Source organism: Crassostrea angulata, chromosome 6 (genome assembly GCF_025612915.1).
Source record: "Crassostrea angulata isolate pt1a10 chromosome 6, ASM2561291v2, whole genome shotgun sequence".
Taxonomy (NCBI): domain Eukaryota; kingdom Metazoa; phylum Mollusca; class Bivalvia; order Ostreida; family Ostreidae; genus Magallana; species Magallana angulata.
Window position 1 is genome coordinate 57,410,586 of NC_069116.1, and position 23,014 is coordinate 57,433,599.

A 23,014-nucleotide genomic window follows, 5' to 3' on the forward strand; every position below is an offset into this window, starting at 1 on the left:
AAATTATTGACAGTTGGATTTTGCACCTTGGGCGGATCGTCAATCCATTAAACTTGGAAACGTACATGCAAAAATAGATAGAAAAAATAAAGTTAGTAAATATAAAATAACAAAACATATTTCATATAGTTCAGTATATATATATATATATATATATATATATATATATATATATATATATATATATATATATATATATATATATATATATATATATATTTGATAAATAACATCAAGTAATTATAGTATGCTCATATTTAATAATAAGTTCAAATGAGAGAAATATATGAAAAAATGCGAGTATCATAATAAACAAACATGACAATGATGGTGCAAATTAAGCATTAGAAGACAGAATTCTTGATATCTGTAATACTCAAGATGCTTTTGGATACTGATTGAAGGAATAGGCATTGTTATGTTTCCATGTTTCAACAAGAAGTATGCCATGTATAGTTGACTCATAACTTCCCTTACTCGATATCGATTTATCCATGACAGTTTAGTGCACGTTGGGATTTCAATAGTTGAATATATTGATTTGTTAGTAATTTTGATATCTGTCCAATCAGTAATCAATATTCGGGATGGAAAGTCTTTAATGTACATGTTTGAAATTGAAGAGGGTGGATTTATCTCGAGCAAGGATGGACACAACGACAGGGAAATCAGCGGAATGATAGCACAATTAGTACATGTACCTGAAGTTATCTCCAGAATAATTGTTGTTCCACACCGATACCGCTTACTCATATTAAGTAGCACTAGAGCATATATGACTAGAATAAGAAGAGAGAGAGAGAGAGCAAATAAAACATTATCCCATTTCAAAGTAACCTTGATAACGTCTGAAATGTGTTTAGGATTTTCAGTTGTAGTTTGTAGAAAAACATATTCATTCTCAACAGCTTTGGCGTAAGGAGATTGTTTTAAAGAGAAATGACTAATAGAAGTTTTCTCTGCCCGAAAAAAACCCCATCCTGAAACCAGAGATACTAAGAGTGTCATGATAAATGAAATATAAGTCAACACATCATTAATTTTGTATTCGTATTAGTATTTGTGATGACCGGTGTGGATATAAGTGCAAGTGAAAGTTTTCATCATTGAAATCACCAGTGGATTGTTTAAAAGCAGAATATTGTTTTACCAAATTGTGTGACCTTGAACTGGATATAAGAAATAAAACCTTTAAAATCAAAATGATATGAATATACAATCAAATGAAAATAATATAAAAATTCTAGATTATACATATATAGATGAGTACACTTTTAATAGAAATGCATATAACACATTAAAACAGTATTAAATATAAAAAAGAGAACATATATGAAATGATATTAAGGTGGAATAACACATCATGACAAAATGGCTGACACTGATCGAAACGACATTTCGTTTTATTCAAAGGGTTTTATGGACTGAAACATGTAACGTACTCCATAGCCGAGTGAATGAAGTGTCGGATTTGTGATCCGTACATCCCGAGTTCGAATCCAACAGGGGCTTTTGTTGTTACTTACTGGAATAATTATTTGAATTTTTCGCTTATTTGACATTTGTACAGTTTATTTATCATTATATCTTTCATTATCAAAAACTTTCCTGTTAATTTGAGTAAATTTTTCCAAGTGTGTTATTCCACCTTAATGGAAGATTTAGAGTTTCAAACACGACTGTGCAAAAAGTATTAATATTGGGGTTCTTAACGTCGGTGAACACTCCTTATCGAGGCCAATAGGTCCGCTCAACCGCTTGTGCCTGGGACAGATTTGTCCTTCCTGCCACTACTTTCTGAAAGTTCCTCTTCAATGCAAACACATGGTATTTTCAAGGTAGTAGTTTGTACATATTTTGACTCTTCATCTTTATTTGTTGAATTTGCTGGGGATCTGACACCCGTGTTCAACATAGCACATTCACAATATCCTTTACCATCGAATATACAATTGCAACAACCACAGCAAAACATGCATAACCACCGCAACCAGAATAACTTTGGATTATATGTACAAGTGCTTAGACGTTCATCTGAATGTTTGAGCTGCACGTTTGAATTTTCGGGTCTTACATCACTCCATAGGCTTCTCAACCACTCCATGCAACAAAGATTCCTTTCCTTATCAGTAAAAATTGTTTTAGCAGGTTCATTTGCTTCTATATTGCTTTCCAAAATTGTTTCAAGATCTTTTCTTATTTTTGTTTCTTTCATGTGAACACGACTTGTAAAATCTGTCATTAAAAGCGCCTCTACAAGACGTGGTGGTCCAAATAAGAAAATAAAGGAAATGACAGTTGTCAAGTCCGGTTGTTCTCCGGATCTGATGTAACCAACCGTTTGCATGGTATCATATAATATGGCAAAAAACAGACATGAAAACATAATCTTCACAAATAAGTAAAATATTTCGTTGGAAAGAGGAAAGTGTTTTTCTACAATTTCGTCGAAATGTTCGATTCTAATCTTAGTTTTTATTTGTATATAGGGAATTTTATCTTGTATGTCAAGAATTTTCTCTAAAAGGCTTCTATAAAGGTCTATGAATTGAAATACGAATCTAGAGGTATAAATTATTACAGATGTTATAAAAATGATATAAATATAAGATTGAATAGAAAAATGAGGCACCGCCAAAAAAACAGTAAATATAAAAAACTGTATGACATAGCTCATTCCATAAAAGAATATATTGAATGTGTACCTGTAGGTCAAAAATAGGTAGGAAATAGTAATGATGTGAGATACAGTTTGTAAAAATGCATCAAGTGCCTTGCTAGGTTTACAGCATTTTGATCTTTCACAGCATGTTGATCTTTTGCAGCATTTTGATGATATTTTACAAATAAGTTTGCCGATAATGACATTCAGATATTTAACAAAAAAAACGTAAACTGTGAATACTACCGGACAAAACGTACTACCGAACACCAGGATGACATTAACAGGAAAACACAAGATAGATTGCAGAAGAACAATGCATTGCTTATCCTCATGACTGATACTATTATGAAAAAAAATCTTTGACCAAAAGGAAAACGATAGGATCAGAAATATTTTTCGAATTTTGTACGAAACTAAATGCTTTGTTTTGATACTTTTTCTTTCATTGATGGGCAAGTTTTCCTCATCATGGTCATCTTGTTGTTGTTGTTGGTTTTGCCTTTCGTCGTTAATTGTTAAAAATGCAGAAACTTTCACGGTTTTTAGAATCGTGCCATGGTTGCAAATATTTGAGATGTCAAAAATTACGAAATCATCAAGAATGCCATCTGAATTCATCAAAACACATACGTTTATTATCACGAAATGCACAGCTCCCCAAAATACAAGTTCCGGTGAGTTAATATAGATGTTTTCAGCACGCCTGAAACTCTGGTTATCATTTGAAGACTTTAATACACATTTACAGATATAGAAGACTTCCGATTTTATGTAGTAAACTAAAGTTGTTAAGACTGTTACGATCAATATAACACGCAGTGTTGCGAGGTATTTATTATTGCCTGCGAAAAGAATTCTTTTACAAAACACCGATGGACCATAAGGAGACTCCGACATATAATAACATCCTTGGGACATTTTTCTGTCCTCAATATAAAATGCCATTTCCATTGCAAGTGGATAAAAACAGTAGGTAAATAAAACGATGAAGATAACGATGTAGTTGACATACGATTTTTCTATACTAGATGTACTGTTGTTGGTGTAGCACAAGAATGGATATCCGATGTTGACGGCAGATATATTACTTATGTATTCTTTCGCGACGTCTTTAACAATTCTGGAATGGCATATATATCCTTTGGATGCGTCTATTATAAAGTCAGATTTTGTACTATTTTGTACAATTTGTGAAACATATTGAGCAATGTAAGAGTAAAAATGACGCTCACATTCTCCGGTTATATTTAGAATGTTCATTTTTACTTCTAACGAATCTTGTTTTGCTTTCAGCAGACCAAAACTGAAAACATCCACATCCTCAGGATAACTTAAAATATATCGGTAGTCATTGGCAACCCATACCCATCTTTCTAATGTTTTGTTTTGAAGGAATGTATTCATGTACGACTGATTAAAATTCAAAGTTATAAATATAAGATTTTTTCCTTTTTCCGTCATGTTATTAAATAAAGTTTTCTCGTGTTTAATAGATAAAGAATCCACGATGCAGGAATTAGCTGACATACAAAGACCACTGTATATCTGTATTGATATACAGAAAATCAAGGAAATTGTACTGGTGAAAACCCTGCAAGAAAAAGTTAAATCATTAGAACACAAGCTTAAGCAAATTTGTAAATCTGTCATTGCATATTATGGTAATAGGTGTATTAAACACGAGTTCATGTCGTTAAAAGATAAACATGTATCTTGCGTATAACGCACACAGATTTTGGTGGTCGATCATTAATTGCATTACAAAGCATTGTAAACAATTGAAAATATAACTAAAACTTTTATTTGTCTTCAACGAAAAGTAAGGGCTTTTCGACATCATCTTTCCCCCTTTTTGATTTAAAACGTCAGGTAAAATCATATTTTTTTTTTAATTCTTCACCGCCTTGGTATAATCAGTTGCCTAAATATGAATTCATTCTATTTTCGAATAGAAAGGTTGGTATGCCTAGAGTATTTCTACGTTCATTGAGCAAAGCAAACGAATTTTCATTTGATAATTGCATTATCATAAACATAAAAACACGTTTTATGTTAGTCTTATTGAATTTTTCTCAAAAGTCAATAAACGTAATAAACAACGATGTTTAAAAGTTCACAGGGATATGAACTTGGTTGGTACGTTATCAAATTATCTTAGAATTCCTTTGCGTTTCACATGCTTCTCAAAGATCATGTGACAAAGTTCATTTTGACGTGCTGTTTATTCTAAAACAAATGCAAGCATTCCATATATAATTTCATGGGTAAAACATCGTAGTAACAACTTTTCCATTGCCTTATTGTCCAAAAGCGAAAGTGATTGCAATTTACGAAAAGGGGGTACCCTGTGATGAATGGTTTTTGCAACATTATTAATATTAATAATAAATATTATTATATATTAACATATTAATTGGATGGAACTTTTTTTCATTTCGATAATTGTTTCATTTAAATTTCAAGACTTCAAGAAGTATTAACACAAAATCAGCAATAGTTTGTCTGCACTCCCTTGGGTTGCTGTTCCGACAACATCCAAAAATAAGCATTTAATGCCTATATTTATATAATATCGATGCTTATTTGTTTCAAATATTTGTGTATCTTCGATTTAAAGCCACTATATACACTTTCAGTAAAGGGTATAAAACATACATTGAACAGCCTTATCAACATGCTAAATAGTTTCCTTACTTCCAGAAGCATTGTCCAGAAAAATCTTTATACTATCGAATAGATTTGATTTATCGTTTATATTATACTAGACTTTGACCCGTGCGTGCACGGATTGACATTGCATATCGGACATTAACGAAATAGGTACATCGACACACCGTATTATTTACATTTACATAACAAAGTTATAAGCCTACAATAATGCTATTAATTTCACTACACTTTCCTTAGTTTGAATAATCTAACTGTGTCTCGGGAAAGGCCCCCGCCATAGTTAGAATGCCTCCCTTATACCCGTGATGTAGCAGAAAATTGCAGAATCGCTCCGTAACGATTTTGGAGAAAGTCAATGAAGTTGACTTGAAAATAACAGTTAAATTCATCACAACAAACCTTTTTGAGATTGCAAATACCAATTTAATCTATAGAATGAAAGAATTCAACACCTTTTCACCAACGTACACGTATTTTTTTTTTTGTAAAACTGGGTCCGTAGGACCAGGGACGTACATTATAAATTAATACAATGTAACTTTTTTGCATGTAATCAAACATTTTTTGTCATCACGAAGACAAAATTCAGTACTTAGTTGAAATATATATTTGTTATTTTATACTTTCTCTCATAAGAAATTATTAATATATATGAACGGAATATATAGCAAAAGTCCAATGAAGATTTACCCGTATTACGGTATATATATTATCGTTTCTGAGTTTATTCATGCAGATGTGATATTGCGGAAACATAAACCAAAGATCCCGTTACCGTGGATGTATTAATTGCGCAAGAGCAAAATTGTAAAATCCAAAAAATCCAGGTGATTTCCGGGATTTTTTTTTTTTTTAGGAATTTTCGTTGATTATTAATTAGCGAAGCTTAACTGAGAACAAATAAAAACAAATTGGTAATCTTAAAGTACCAATGATGTTTAAAATATATAAAACAAAAGACAGTATTCTTCCGATTTCTCGGTATTAAAGACCAAAAATTAGAGTCTATTATTTTGATAAAGTAGTGTGTATATATATATATATATATATATATATATATATATATATATATATATATATATATATATATATATATATATATATATATATATAGGATCTGTTATTTTTTGCGATGGTATATGATGGAATATACACTGAATATAGATATATGTACATAAACATCTTTTCAATGTATTTTATGCAATGCATTGCACAATTTCTATAATTTACGCTATCTGATGCAAAATTATTTTTTAATGTGATTGGAACAAAAGAAAATTCAATAAATTTCCAAAATTTCAATACTTACATCTCTGAAATCTGCAGCAGTAATGTAAATTTCTGATTTTATATCTCCAAAGTATAATCTGAATTAAAATTTAAAGTCATAATAAATGTTCTTTAAACAAGTCACTTTATAAAAACCTAAAAAAGCTAAGAAATCGTTTTACCAAAAACCTTGAATGAACTAAAGAGAGCAAGTATCAAAGGCCTAAATAATGATTGAATAAAATTCCTTTTAGCTCAGTTTTGTAATTAATTTTTTTTCAAACATAATTTTATATAGAAAGTGGGAAAGGTGTAAGAAATGCAGGTTATAAAGAAAATGAAATAAAATTTAAGAAGTTTTGTCGATACTGAAATGTAGCCTTACAGCTTGGAAACAGGATCAGATTATAAAATATTGTCAGTTAACCATTAAAAAATTAGCACTGCTTGTAGTCAATTGGCGAGGTCCCTGTACTGTTAACAGGCTCTTGACTTTATATATTTTTCTCATTGTAAAAAAATAAAACACAAAGTACCCACCGCTGCCTTTTTGTATTTATTGAACACAGTCAAGTCGGCCTTGATTTTTGTTTAAAATTAAGGTTTTTTTTGTTGTTGTTGTTCATCGCCCGCGTCCGATTTATCACCAAACATCTTAGACTACTACCGATTCAACTAAAACGGGCATATTACCTTATTTTTTTTAATGAAAATCACTCTACATTCTGCTTCTGATTTTCTATAAACTGTTAAAGAAGAACGAGCAGAATTTAACAAATTGGAATTTTCCTTTTTAATTGGAAAGGCCACCGGAACAGTTTTTCTCGGCATGATTTTTTTTACGTTGCACTGGTCTCGAGTATCAGAGTAAATGATTCTCGTTCTCAAACAAAGCATGCTATACACTAAGGTATAGTTCAGGTTGGTTGCTTTTACATGTATTTTAAGACTAAGTCACAATTGGCTGTACGTGTTTGGTGATCGTGGGTGAGCTTCAGGTTTTACCATTTGTGGCTAACGTGGTTGACCAGAGCGTTAAATATCGTATTGAAGTTATTGTGAGTGTATCAGGAGACAAACGGACGTTTGACGTACCAATCGCACTTTGAAAAAAAATTAAGCACTTTAAAAAATATTTTCAAAGTGCGTTAAATTGGGAACAAATCAACGCACTATCAAAATTTTTTTCAAAGAGCGTGAAATTTGGGACCAAGTTAACCCACTTTAAAATTTTTATTTTTGTGCGTTGTAAAGGTGCATCAACATTTTTAGTATAGAGACTGTTACGCACTTTGAAAAATATATATAAATCACAAATTCTGGAACTGAATTTTTAATTTGTTAATAGTATGACGTTTTGTTAACACTAATGAATCTAATTTACCGTTTTTGAGAAGGGGATGGGGGTTAACAAAGATACAGGTCAATTACCAGTGTATCATTTAATTGAAAGAAGGTCCCTTACCCCTCATTTTTCCTTCCAAAACGTATGTAAGTTAACAACTTGAAGAAAATATTTAAGTTAAGAAGTATTTATTCAAGTATATATATACATTGAAATGGATTGAACAGCAGGCACAATGCCTATTTATGTTCTCTCCTGTAGTCAAGGTATAATATGAGTAATTTTATAATTTTATATAAGATATATATACATATATATTGCAATGGAATTTTGTATAATAGATTAATATTATAAATGGCATTGGAAGGAGGTACAGTGCAAAAAAATAAACAAAACAAATAGCTTATGATAGGAAAATGAAAAAAAAAAATGGTTAATTGCTAAGGTTGAAAATAAAAAAGTACATGTAGTGTAGAGAAAAAATGAAAAAGAAAAGAAAAAACATGTAATAAAAACAAAGCAAAAGTTAATAACAGAGTAGAAAAAAACATTTAAGATCGGTGTCACAAAATGACCAAGTGACGTATGGATAGTAGAAGATCCCGACCCTCATATGATAACAAATACTGATTTTACATAAATGATTTATATTTTCTTTCTACATTGAGTTATAAAGTACATTAAAACAATGATTTCTCCATGAATCCGGTAATTGAGGAGAGCACTTCTTATTAAGTTGATGATCCGAGTATAGCGGTTGTGGCGAGACGGTCCTTCAGGTATGGTTCTGGTGGTGCTGGTCTTGTAGGAGGGCTGATGCTCCATTCAATGACGAAGATGTCTACGATTTAGATACGTGGAAAAACACCAGAAAACTTCCAGGAAGACTTAGACCTGTTAATTGTTCAAATACAAATACATACTTATGTCACAAGGTGAACACAATACAATACGTGGCATATACACAAATACTTCATGTCTCAATGATAGACGTTTTACTAACTCCTAACTTGTGTTACGCATTACATACATGAAATACATGCATTACTTTACACATGGATACACTTGCTCACACTTTACACTTACAAAAATGAGACCAACGGAACATATGTCATTTATATACATAAAGACATAAACGGACCACCATAATAAGAATGCTAAATATAGGTAAACAGCTGGTAAGGATATTTAATGATAAACGTGAATAGCTTTAAGTTGAAATTACCGAGAAACTTCGTAACTGGATGTTTTAAGACATTTTCTGCATTTATGAAACAATTACATTAAAAGCACAATAATTATGACAAAAATAAGGCTTACCTCAGAGAAGCTGGACCATAGGCATTATAAATAAAGAATGCTTAAAGGAAAGTAAAACTGTGCCAGGACTAGTACAAGAAAAACAGGAGAAGTCATGGTTGCGTCCTTCCCCTCGGACTGCCGTGTCCAAACTTTGCAGGGACTGATCATAATTTTAAAGGTCTAGTGAGTTGAGGCTCGTTACAGGTGAATTGTAATATTATTATGTAAAGTATCAATTCGGAACTATCAATGTTGTACGTATATGATTTTGTCTACTTTCGTTTTATACATGTGATACCAGTTTAGGCACCACTTTAATTAAACGTCGAACTAGCACAAACGTGTTGTTCAACTTGTTGCCAAATCTCAGCGATCTCAGTTATTTTTCTGCCATCCGTCCGTCATAACACTACATGGTGTCAGATGGAACACTTAAGACCGCCACTGGAGCTCGATTTCTTTATATCGGATGGAAACCTACCCGAAAAATGGAGGAAATTGGAACAGACCATGCGACTGTATTTGAACATCGCCATGCATGAACGGGATGAAAAGGACAAATGCATTGTATTACATATATAATCGGACAGGATGGACGTGAAATTTTCAACACGATGACTATTTCACAGGATGATAAGGACAAAATTGAACGGTTGTTTAAAAAATTGAAGGATTACTGTGCCCACGTGAAAATATCACGGTGTGGCGTCATAAATTCTACACGCGACAGCAAGGTAAAACTGAAACAATAGATCAGTATGTGACGATTTGCGTGTAATTGCTAAAAACTGTAAATTCGGGATTCTGGAAAATGATATGTTGCGAGATGGCATTGTGTGCGGAGTAAATTCGGAAAAGGTCAAAGAGAGACTGCTTCGTGATAACAAACTGACCTTAGAGAGTGCTTTGAGTGTATGCAGAGCCAGCGAAGAGTCTGTGATCTACCTGAAAGACCTACACAGTGAAGAAGCGACAGCAGCAGCAGTGTTTAAGAAACCGAAATACAAACATTCAGCTTGTGGAAAATTGAGGAACAAAAAGAAACCAGAACAGTCTACAACAGCCTATGTACCTAACGGCTCACCCGCATTGAGGGACAAAAAGTCATGTGGAAGGTGTGGTAAGACACATGAGGGAAAGAAATGTCCAGCATTCGGAAAACGTTGTCACAGGTGTAATGGAGCGAATCATTGCCAAAAATGCTGCAGATCGAAAAATGTGAATGTTGTTGATTATGAGGATATGAAGACTGTCGATCTACAGATGACGAAAATTACTTCCTATGTGCAGTTACCAGAGAATCCGACAGTAAAGATGAAGCGCACACGACCGTAGCCTTCAACAAGGTGAAAGTGAAATTCAAAATAGATACTGGATCTCAAGTTAACATTATCCCCAGAAGTGTTTTGAGTCAGCTTCCTGTGAAAACCGATGTGACACGGACTTCAGCAAGAATAACAAGTTACACAGGAGACAGAATCAGTACCTATACTAGGGCTCAGATCATGTAGAGACTTAGGCTTAGTCAAGCTGACACGCACGACACAGAGACAGTCAAAGGACTACAGTAAGGAGGACATATTCAGTGAATTTGCATCAGATTAGGGTGTATACAAGAACCTTATCACATACAGATAGACAGCACAGTAGAACCAGTTGTGCAACCACCTGTAACATTTCCCGCAGCACTCCTAATGGAGCTTAAAGGAGTCAGGGTGAACTCTATAGTTTGTGATGAGAAATCGAACGGCAAGTTAAGGATTTGTCTCGATCCACGCGACCTAAACAAAGCCATCAAGCGTGAGTACTATCAGCTACCCACGATAGAGGAGATCACCACCAGACTAGCAGGTGCGAAAATTTTCAGCGAGTTGGACGCCAACACTGGCTACTGGCAGATACCATTAGATCCAGCAAGTCAGAAACTCACCACTTTTAACACACCCTTTGGACGATACTGCTTTTGCAGGATGCCTTTGGAATAAAGAGCGCTTAAGAGTTATTCCAGACGAGGATTTCAAAACACTTCAGACACATACCTGGAGTAGAAGGTGACATAGATGACATTTTGATCTGGGGAGAAAAAAAAACATGATTAGAGACTTCGAGAAGTGCCAGAGAGGTGCAAGGAGATAAACTTGACTCTCAACAAGGAGTAATGTATGTTTCGTAGTCCAGAAGTGAGGTACATGTACATAGGACACAGCAATAGTAGTGAAGGTGTGAGACCTGACACCAAGACGATAGAAGCGATCACCAAGATGCACCCACCAGAGGAGAAGAAAGGTGTAGAACGATTACTGGGGACAATCAACTGCTTAGCAAAGTTAATTCCAAACAAGTCTAGAGTCACACAGCCAATCAGAACACTCTTAAGGAAGGACTTCACATTCCACTGGGAACGACCTCAGGAAGATGCGTTTAAGGACATCAAAATTTTTTATCAGAAGCACCCATACTTACCTTCTTTGATGTCAATAAACCGTTCGTAATGAGTGTTAATGCCTGGAAATTCGGTCTAGGAGCTGTGATTCTGCAAGAAAACAAACCAACTGCTTACGCTTCAAGAGCTCTCACCGATGCAGAAACCAGATACGCTCAGATAGAGTTAATTGCAGTGACATTTGGACTTGAACGTTTTAACCAATACACTTATTGTCGTGGAAAATGACCACAAACCACTTGAATCCATTTTAAAGAAACCCCAATCACAGGCATCCCTTAGATTGCAGAAATTGTTACTCAGATTACAGAAGTATACTCTCAACTTCAAATACCGACCGGGTAAAGAACTAGTCATTGCAGCTACGCTCTCTCATGCATGCCTACCAGCAGGCAAGGAGAAGACCCAGTCACAGTCACAGGAGTTAGAGACTTTTGTACACTCTGTGTTCTTAAGAAGCATACCCATGTCACGTGATATTCTGAACGACATCTGCCGGGAAACGGAAAGAGATGATGAACTCAGTCTAGTAAGGGACTGTATACAGAACGGTTTGCCACTCAGCCGAAAAAGATCTACACACAAATACTGGAATATTAAAGACCAGTTAACAGTTGTTGATAATCTCGTGTTGAAAGGAAACAGAATAGTACTGCCAACAGTCCTACAACCAGAAATACTGAAGAGGTTACACACAGGACACATGGGCATGGAGAAGACAAAGAGAAGAGCTAGGAACATCGTCTACTGGCCCAACATGAACGGAGTCATTGACGAGATGATCTCACAATGCAACACATGTATGGACTTCAGGAATCAAAATCCTAAAGAACCTCTCGTAACAACACCAATTCCAGATGGACCATGGCAAAAAGTTGGAACAGACTTAATCACGCTACATGGAAGTGACTACCTTGTAGTAACAGATTACTACTCCAGATTTTTTGAAGTCGTAATGCTGCCGAACACACAGAGCCGTACAGTTATTGAGAGAATCAAATCAATTTTTGCCAGAAATGGTACATGTATATCGTTTGAAGTTATAAGTGACAATGGAAAACAGTACACCTCACAGGAATTTCGTGAATTCGCACAAAAAGTAAAACTTTTAACACACCACATCCAGTCCATATCATCAACAAGCCAATGGACGTGCAGAGAAAACAGTGCAAACAGCAAAGGGACTACTGGAAAAAGCCAAGACAGATGGTAAGGACCCATATTTTGGATTACTGGAGTACAGGAATACCAAAACGGACACCGGTTCGCCAGCACAGCTTTTAAGGAGCAGAGAGTTATACTCTATTCTACCGATAACCAAGAAGCAACTTAGACCCAAAACCATTAACAGAACAGAGACGTGCAAGGAAAGGGCACGAAGTCAACATCGACAACAGTACTAATACAACCGTACTACCAAACGCCAGGAGGAAATTCCTCATGGACACAAAGTAAGATTCAAACTGAAGAAAGACTGGAAGCCAGCTAACGTCATCGCTCAAGACAATCGCTCATACCAGTCGATCACACCAAATGGGGACATGTATCGAAGGCATCGAGGGGATATCATAGCATCTAAAGAGAAGATGTTTCGTAAAGACACAGATATCTCTACAGACGAAGAGCCAAACCCAGATGTCAGTCAGGAAGAAGTCGTCGACGCAAAGAAACTAAATCCGTTGACATCAGAAGTCCAACCGAGTTCAGAAAGTGGATACCGCACGCAGTCAGGAAGAGAAGTGAGGAAACCAAAGCGATTCGAGGATTAGTGAACAGTGTTTATATTTTGTGAATTTGGGCAAAATAATCCCCTGAATGTTTGTTTAAGGCAGACTTGGCAGTCTACCCCCAGTCTACAATTGTTATAGTAATTTCACATGATTGTGTTCAACTTATTTCATATCTAAAGTAACTTGATTCAACGAACATTAGCTCAGATTTTAATTTTCAAATTTATTGACACTGATTTTTAAAAAAGGGAAAGTTGTTATATTATTATGTAAAGTATCAATTCGGAACTATTAATGTTGTACGTATATGATTTTGTCTACTTTCGTTTTATACATGTAACACCAGTTTAGGCCCCAGTTTAATTAAATGTCAAACTAGCACAAAACGTGTTGTTCAACTTGTTGCCATATCTCAGCGATCTCAGTTATTTTTCTGTCATCCGTCCGTCATAACATGACATCAACTGTACAGGTAACATTCCAAAATAGGGGGCTCACCACAGGATAATTTCAACTGTCATAAAATCAAAACAAGTAATGTATGGCTTTTAGGGGACAATCGGAAAAAGAGATACGCTTTGATGTTAGTTAAGTACAGTGATACATGAATTAAAAAGACGAGCTGGCCAAACAATAATTTCTCAAATTGTATGATAAAGAATCTATAAATGTTTCAACATAAACCCTCTTTTAATATTCTAATCAAATAAATCACTTCAATATAAAAAAAATACATTAACAAACATTTAATAATCAAAAACTTAAACCTATACATTAGATCGTACAGATCTTTTTAATGATCATATTGTTTTGGATAAACACGATTTCCACATATTTTATATATTATATGAAAAGATGAACTTTTGAAAAATTACGGTGTTCAAAAGTAAATAAATCAAATTAAATAGAGAAAAATAGAATTAAGAGTAAGGTTAACATAAAAGTATTAAGTTTTCCTTCCACTTTATAGTGCAAGCGCGAGGGAATCTAAATACTGCAGCGTGGCATTGATCAAGAGCCTCTAATTGAAACATGATATGTTTAAGAACTATATATTTATTAAGATACATTCTCTGTTAATGCATATTTCTAACCACAGACATCGAATAGCTTTAAATTTAAATTCTCATTTCAGTTTGTCAATTCCAGTTACTATTTTTAAAACAGAAATTGCAATCACGTGACACTAAACCAATGTCCAAAACAACTCGGTTTGTTTACATTTGCAATTTCCGGATCAGTATTACTAACTTGGAAATTGATAGGCGATGACTTATGATATGTGAAACCTTCCCATGATGATGACATTTTGAGTATAGCTCTTCTAATTTCCGTTGTCATTATCAAATATTAAATCATCCATTTTGAGTCACCGTTTTTCACATCATGTTTTTTAATGCACATGGAATGCAATTAACCAGTTGAACAATGTTATCTATCTATCTATCTATCTATCTATCTATCTATCTATCTATCTATCTATCTATCTATCTATCTATCTATCTATCTGTCTGTCTGTCTGTCTGTCTGTCTGTATTTATAAATCATTTTCGTTCTGACATTGTCCAATATACCAGATAAGAAATAAAATTTGCTACGTACACAAAAAAGGAAAATGCAGCTGCTAATTTATTATTTTGACTTAACCCCTAACAATTTTTATTTCAAAGTGCGTCAATATCGACGATATCAATGCGCTTTGAAAAAAATATCATTTTTTTCAAAGTGCTTTGCCTGGGTCCCAAAGTTAACGCAATTTGAAAAAATGTTCAAAGTGCTTAATTTTTCAAAGTGCGTTGTAACAAGGCCAGTTCTGAAGGATATTTAGGCCAAAACCCATGCAGAAATATACTATTTTACTGAGAAAATGCTGTTTTAGCCAACTTTGAAGATTAATGACAAAATTGCAAGAACAATATGATGGGTTCAAAATACAAATTCTAAAAAATAAGAAATATGTACAATAGAAAATGACAGAAAACTTTGATTTTCAAAAGGATTTATTTTTTAGGGAATTCTATCTCCCCGATATGTCAATTCTTTTGCTATTCGCAATTGATCCTTTGTTTACCAAACAAAACGTTATAAAAGGGTATCGCATTATTTCGCTCCCATTCAAATTCGCCCACGAATTCGAATCGGGTTTGGTTGTATTACGACTTTGAGATCGCTATAAATAAAAGTCTTAATGTCTTGGCAAATCAAAAAGTTGTGCACTATTTGTTCAGTAATATTTCTGAAGTTTGTTTTGTTTAAGATCGATGCATAATATGCAATTAAATAGATTTAATCTTCGAGGGACGAAACAAAACGGTTCCCTTTTTTAAACATGCCCATGATGCATTGTTTTTTCTTTTGTGTTTCCGTAAAAGATTATTTTCATTTACGTTTTATAACTCTAACGCTGAAAGGAGGCATCTTTTGCTGGTGTAAAATGGTGAACGCCTGTAACTTTCTAAGATATAATTATGTAATTGGAAATTATTAAATATATAAATGTAATAGCCAAAAATCGGACAGCGGCTTATAATCAAGCATCGTTCGTGATTAAATGCGTTAACCCCCAGTAACATTTCAAAAAACGGTCAACAGCCGACGGTTTTTGAGGCGAAAAGTGTGATTATTCGGGCGACAATCGGCAGATCATCAGCCGTTGTTTAGACATATTTTTTCATCGGCTGATCAATTTTGTGTCCATCAGGCCAGGTTATACTTTTGTACTTTTGTACTTTCGTCCGAGCATCGACAGACAGATTGTAAAGCCTGTCGTTAGTCAGTCGATATCTAGGCATTTCGATTTTTCTAAAATGTCTACCGACAGACACCAATTGACGACCAAAAATTGACCGATTGTGACCCCGAAAATGCACAAGTCGGTATCTGTTTTATAAGATTTATTAAAAACTCCGCAAACTTACAACAATATTTCGCGAGGTCGGGAGTCGGCGGTACGAGCGCCTTGACCGTCGCTCTCTAACTGCCGAATAATTGAACATGACCAACAATTACATATAGACAACAAAACACAGTTTAACAATAGAGAATAATAGAATAGTGAATATTGTAGTGAAATGTACAATGTTAAGTAAATACATGTACCCGTTTAATACGGCCTCTGAACCTGGTCCAACCCAACCCTTTACCTGGAGCTCAAGTGTTAGTGTTCCTTCAACCCACCAGTTCACATCTATCTGTTTGTCCTTGTATTGTGTGATGTACCAGACATGTTCCTTGTTTGTTCAACCTAAGGTAAGGCCTATTGTTTTAATCATGTACCTCGTTGTCGGCAGGATACTATACTCGACAATTTGCGTCACCGGTAAATGTGTAAAAATTTATTTTTGCAATATTTGCAAGCAATGGGTGGTACATTACTTGTGCATATGTTGGAAGTTTCGTATTAAGCACTTGTATTTCACGAACGTGTATAACGATAGTCCGATTATTGAGCAAGTGCTGCATTATTTTGTCGGAAATGTCGTGTTGAGCGTTTGTTCTTTACAAAATTGTATATGCGATAACTCATATATATTGCATTTCTGTTGATTATGTCGTGTAGAGCGTTTTATTTTAAAGCGTGCATACACGAGTATCGATAGTTTATTTTCATGTTTTTTGTTAAGTGTCGCTAGACATCGGGCGTATTTTATATGCATTGACCAATCTTATGTGTAAATAATTGCGTGTCGTCATGTCCAGCACGAGATTCAGGCGTGTAATGTGTATCAAGTAATTTTTCATCTTTGCTATTTAATTTTTGAGTTTATTTTGTTTAACACGTACGTCTTAATAGACGTGCTGTGCGATATTTTGCCGTTGTTTTGCTATATTGTAGACTTTGTCCATCGTGTTTCTGTAAATATGTGAGTGCATGATAACGTCTGCACAAGTGTAGACTTTTTCGTATTTATTCTTGCATTTTTCCATTTTGATAGTTTATTGTCACTTTCTAGCGTTTACCTTGGGTTGGGTGATATTTTATAAAATGCGCTAAATTTTTTGTATTTTGACATTTGTTAACGTGTTCTTGTCGTCTGGTCGGTCGCCATATCTTTCCACGTGATTTTAGGCGCCAATTCGACAGTGACATTTTTGCACATATATTGTGCACACATTGCTTACTTCCTGTGACCTCAAAGCTACTTTTGTTTTCAATTCAGCATTTTCTGAATTTTTTTTTTTTTTTTTTTTTTTTTTACAATTTTAGATATAGTAGATAAGCATAACAGTTAATCATTCTAAGCTTTTATAAACATTTTAGTTAAAATATTTGTTAGTTACAGCATTATTTAAAGATGCATGGTCACGATTTTGGTCAAATTTTATTTTTACGTTTTTATTATCAACAATGCTTTAGAAATGCATTTTACTGATCAAATTAAATTTGAGGGTCATTCGAAGAGTTATAAGCAAGATACAGGGCTCACAATTCTTTAACATGTAAACAGGGCTCGTGCCATGTTTTTATTTTTTTTTACATAGGTTCAATATACCAGTTAAAAAAAATCCATCTTATCTGTTCATCTTTTTATTCATTTTAAGCATAGATAAACAGTTTCTAACTTTTAACACATTTGTTTTAGGTTTAAAACCGAAATTTTTAATTCAACGTTCAAAATGTAAACAAACGCTTTTTTTTATATAGCGAAGAATTTCAAGCTCTGTAACTTGCTTATAACTCAACAAATGATACTCAGATTACGGTTGCCTTTCAAAAATGCCTTTCTAAGGCATTGTAAATATCAAACTCGGAATTTTTTTTTTACCAAAATCGTGACCATGCCCCTTTAAATACTCTGTTTTCTGTATACAATTATTTTTCGTATTTTTTGCTGTTTGAAAAATGTTGGGTGTTTACAGTATCCAATGCAACTGTGCTCTATCAGCGGTAGGAAATTGTAGTACATACATTTGTGATTTATTTCTAGCTCACCTGAGCCGAAAGCTGAAGTGAGCTATTCTGATCACCTTTTGTCTGTGGTCCGTCTGTCTGTCCGTCCGTCCGTTTCCCCGTCTGTCTGTCTGAAAACTTTTCACATTTTCAACATCTTCTCAAAAACCACTGGGCCAATTTCAATCAAACTTGGCACAAAGCATTCTTAGCCTAAGGGGATTCAAAGTTGGGAAAAATAAGAACCACACCCTTTTACAAGGGGAAATAATTAAGAATTATTGAAAATTTTCGAGATTTTCAAAAGTCCTCTTCTCAAGAACCACTTGATCAGGAAAACTGAAACATGTGTGGAAGCATCCTCAGGAAGTGAAGATTCAAAGTTGTGAAAATCGCCCGGGGTAAGGCGGGTAACAATATAACCTATCAGCCAGGAAAGCTGAAAATTATGTGGAAGCATCCTCAGGTACTATGGATTCAAAGTTGTGAAAATCATGACCCAATGGGGTAAGGTTGGGCCACAATGGGTGTCGAAGTTTTACATAGGAATATATATAGTTAATCTTTACAGGTCGAGACCACTAGATTTTGTGACGTCGGCATAAATTTGCATACAAAATTAGGTATCTTTTTACTTTTATTGCCAAACCAATCAGGTGAATGAGTTGCAAGGCAATGTGGGCTACTACAAGTTTCAGTGTACATACAAAGCGTACTGAAAATATATTACCATTTTGAATTGTCCTTTGGAAACTCATTTTCAATTATTTTTCTGATCTTTCATTTCTATGCTCACATTTGAAAAATATTGCCTATGAGGCCTTATATCAACCCATCTAAATACCTCATTGTTAACGTTCAAAAGAGATGTACGCCCTTTTATATTAGAAGCAGTGAGTACGTTTTTCACGTGATACCCCAGGTTTTGGACAACATCTATTAGTAGAATTTTGAAGTTTCTTCAGGACACTCATCAGAATACTTAGTGTACAAAATACTACACGATACATAACTTGTACTTCTGAATTTGTATTTTTGTGCATTTCTACTATCGTGGCTATTTATGTATGTTAAAAATGTACAGTTACCTGCATTTATTAATGGTGTACAATAAATAAGTCACCAATAAAAAATTAGGCAGTTTTTTCTTATCAAAATTGGCTTGTACTTGTATGCGTATGTATACCAGTCTGTTGATACTGATCGATCTTTGAAGCAACAATTGATAAATTAAAACAACAGTATTTTTCAATGTGAGAATGGAACAATGTCTACGGTAAGTAAGCTTTCCTTTTTTACCTTCTAAAGTAAAAATCAAGTTGCACGAAATTTCCCGCAAGCAATTAAATATTGTGTATAAAACAGCCACAAACCACGTGTATGTGTTGAAAAGTAAACACGTTGTAGACCGTCATGCTTTGCGACTCATTCACTGGATTGGAGAACCCTTTTGACGTAAATATTGTCACATGTTAAATAATGCTATCCATATAAGGTAGTGTACCCGACCTGTTTAAACACCTTCTCATCAAGAACCATTTCGCCAGGAAATGTAATTTTTTGGCTAAAACATCGTAGTAACAACTTTTCCATTGCCTTATTGTCTAAAAGTGAAAGTGATCGCAATTTACGAAAAGGGGTACCCTGTGATGAATGATTTTCGCAACATTATTAATATTGATAATATATATTATTATATATTGACATATTAATTTGATGGAACTTTTTTCATTTAATTAATTGTCTCATTTAAATTTCAAGACTTCAAAAAGTATCAATACAAAATCAGCGATAGTTTGTCTGCACCGCCTTGTGTTGTTGGTCTGAATAAAACATTTAATGTCCATATTTATACTCATATCGATGCTTATTTGTTTCAAATATTTGTGTATCTTCGATTAAAAGCCACTATATACGCTTTCAGTCAGGGTATAGAGCATACATTGAACAGCCTCATCAACATGCTATATAGTTTCCTGACGTCCAGAAGCATTGTCGGGAAAAAAAATCTTTATACTATCGAAAATATATATATATATATATAATATATAATATATATATATATATATATATATATATATATATATATATATATATATATATATATATATAGGATCTGTTATGATTTGCGATGGTATGTGATGGAATATACACTGAATGTAAATATATGTACATAAACATCTTTTCAATGTATTTTATGCAATACATTGCACAATTTCTATAATTTACGCTATCTGATCCAAAATTATTTTTTGATGTGATTGGAATAAAAGAAAGTTCAATAAATTTCCAAAATTTCAATACTTACATCACTAAAATCTGCAGCAGTAATGTAAATTTCTGATTTTATATCTCCATCTGAATTAAAATTTAAAGTCATAATAAATGTTCTTAAGACAAATCAATTTATAAAAACCAAAAAAAAAGCTAAGAAATCGTTTAAACAAAAACCTTGAATGAACTAAATAGAGCAAGTATCAAAGGCCTAGATAATGATTGAATAAAATTCCTTTTAGCTCAGTTTTGTAGTTAATTTTTATAAAAAATAAAAAAAATTTAAGAAGTTTTGTCGATACTGAAATGTAGCCTTACAGCTTGGAAACAAGATTAAATTATAAAATATTGTCAGTAAATCATTAAAAAATTAGCACTGCTTGTAGTCAATTGGCGAAGTCCCTGTACTGTTAACAGGCTCTTGACTTTATATATTTTTCTCATTGTAAAAAATAAAACTCAAAGTACCCACCGCTGCTTTTTTGGATTTATTGAACACAGTCAAGTCCGCCTTAATTTTTGTTTAAAATTAAGCTTTAATTTTTTTTTTTGTTCATCGCCCGCGTCCGATTTATCACCCAACATCTTAGACTACTACCGATTCAACTAAGGGCATATTACCTCATTTTTAAAATAAAAATCTCTCTACATTCTGCTTCTGATTTTCTACAAATTGCTAAAGAAGAAAGAGCAGAATTTAACAAATTGGAATTTTCCTTTTAAATTGGAAAGGCAAACGCAACAGTTCTTGCTCGGCATGATTTTTTTTTTCGATGCACCGGTCTCGGGTATCAGAGTTAATGATTCTTGTTCTCAAGGAAAGCATGCTTTACACTAAGGTACAGTTCAGGTTGAGTGCTTTTACATGTATTTTAAGCCTCAGTCACAATTGGCTGCAGGTGTTTGGTGATCGTGCGTGTGCTACAGGTTTGACCAGTTGTGGCCCACGTGGCTGACCATAGCGTTAAATATCGTTTGAAGTTATTGTGAGTGTATCAGAAGACAAACGGACGTTTGACGTACCGATCGTACGTGTGTGGCAACGCACTTTGAAAAAAAGTTATGCACTTTGAAAAGAAATTTTCAAAGTGCGTTAAATTTGGGAACAAAACAACGCACTTTCAATTTTTTTTTCAAAGAGCGTGAGATTTGAGACCAAGGTAACCCACTTAAAAAAAAAAATCAAAGTGCGTTGTAAAAGTACATCAACATTTTTTAGCATTGAGAATGTTAACGCACTTTGAAAAATATGTATAAATCACAAATTCTGGAATTGAATTTTTTATTTGTTAATATTATGACGTTATGTTAAAACCAAAGAAGCTAATTTACCGTTTTTGAGAACGGGGATTGGGGGTTAACCAACGAAACAGGTCAATAACCAGTGTATCATTTAAATGAAAGAAGGTCCCCTACTCCTCATTTTTCCTTCCAAAACATATGTTAGTCAACAATTTGAAGTAAACGTTTAAGATCGGTGTCACAAAATGACCAAGTGACGCACGGATAGTAGAAGATCCCGACCCTCATATGATAAAAAATACTGATTTTACATAAATGATTTGTATTTTCTTTCTACATTGAGTTATAAAATACATTAAAACAATGATTTCTCATGAATCCGGTAATTGAGGAGAGCACTTCTTATTAAGTTGATGATCCGAGTATAGCGGTTGTGGCAAAACGGTCCTTCAGATATGGTTCTGCTGGTGCTGGTCATGTTGAAGGGCTGATGCTCCATTCAATGACGAAGATGTCTACCATGTAGATACATGGTAAACACCAGGAAACTACCAGGACGACTGGACCTGTTAATTGTTCAAATACAAAAACATACTTATGTCACAAGGTGAACACAATACAATACGTGGCATGTACACAACTACTTCATGTCTCAATGATAGACGTTTTACTAACTCCTAACTTGTGTTACGCATTACATACATGAAATACATGCCTTACTTTACACATGGATACACTTACTCACACTTTACACTTACAAAAATGAGACCAACGGAACATATGTCATTAATATACATAGAGACATAAACGGACCACCAAAATAAGAATGCTAAATATAGGTAAACAGCTGGTAAGGATATTTAATGATAAACGTGAATAGCTTTAAGTTGAAATTACCGAGAAACTTCGTAAATGGATGTTTTAAGACCATTTCTGCATTTATGAAACAATAACATTAAAAGCACAATAATTATGAAAAAAATAAGGCTTACCTCAGAGAAGCTGGACCATAGGCATTATAAATAAAGAATGCTTAAAGGAAAGTAAAACTGTGCCAGGACTAGTACAAGAAAAACAGGAGAAGTCTTGGTTGCGTCCTTCCCCTTGGACTGCCGTGTCCAGACTTTGCACGGACTGATCATAATTTTAAAGGTCCAGTGAGTTGAGGCTCGTTACAGGTGAA

General features: G+C 33.9%; 1 protein-coding gene across 4 annotated transcripts; it reads right to left on the reverse strand.

The window, feature by feature from the left end:
• Positions 1-215: 215 nt before the first annotated feature.
• On the reverse strand, positions 216-21,759 carry LOC128189161 (uncharacterized). 4 transcript variants are annotated; one of them, XM_052860656.1, is made up of 5 exons: positions 21,062-21,758; positions 20,624-20,673; positions 16,524-16,668; positions 6,645-6,702; positions 216-4,256 (listed from the first exon to the last, which is right to left on the reverse strand). In XM_052860656.1, coding segments are annotated over exons 4-5 (2,508 nt in total). In that variant the 5' UTR covers positions 6,647-6,702; positions 16,524-16,668; positions 20,624-20,673; positions 21,062-21,758; the 3' UTR covers positions 216-1,750. The 4 variants fall into 4 exon arrangements, with proteins under 4 accessions (XP_052716616.1, XP_052716618.1, XP_052716617.1 ...); XM_052860658.1 differs by lacking the exon at positions 16,524-16,668 and having other exon boundaries at positions 21,062-21,759; XM_052860657.1 differs by lacking the exon at positions 16,524-16,668 and having other exon boundaries at positions 20,624-21,759.
• Between the last annotated feature and the right edge of the window lie 1,255 nt (positions 21,760-23,014).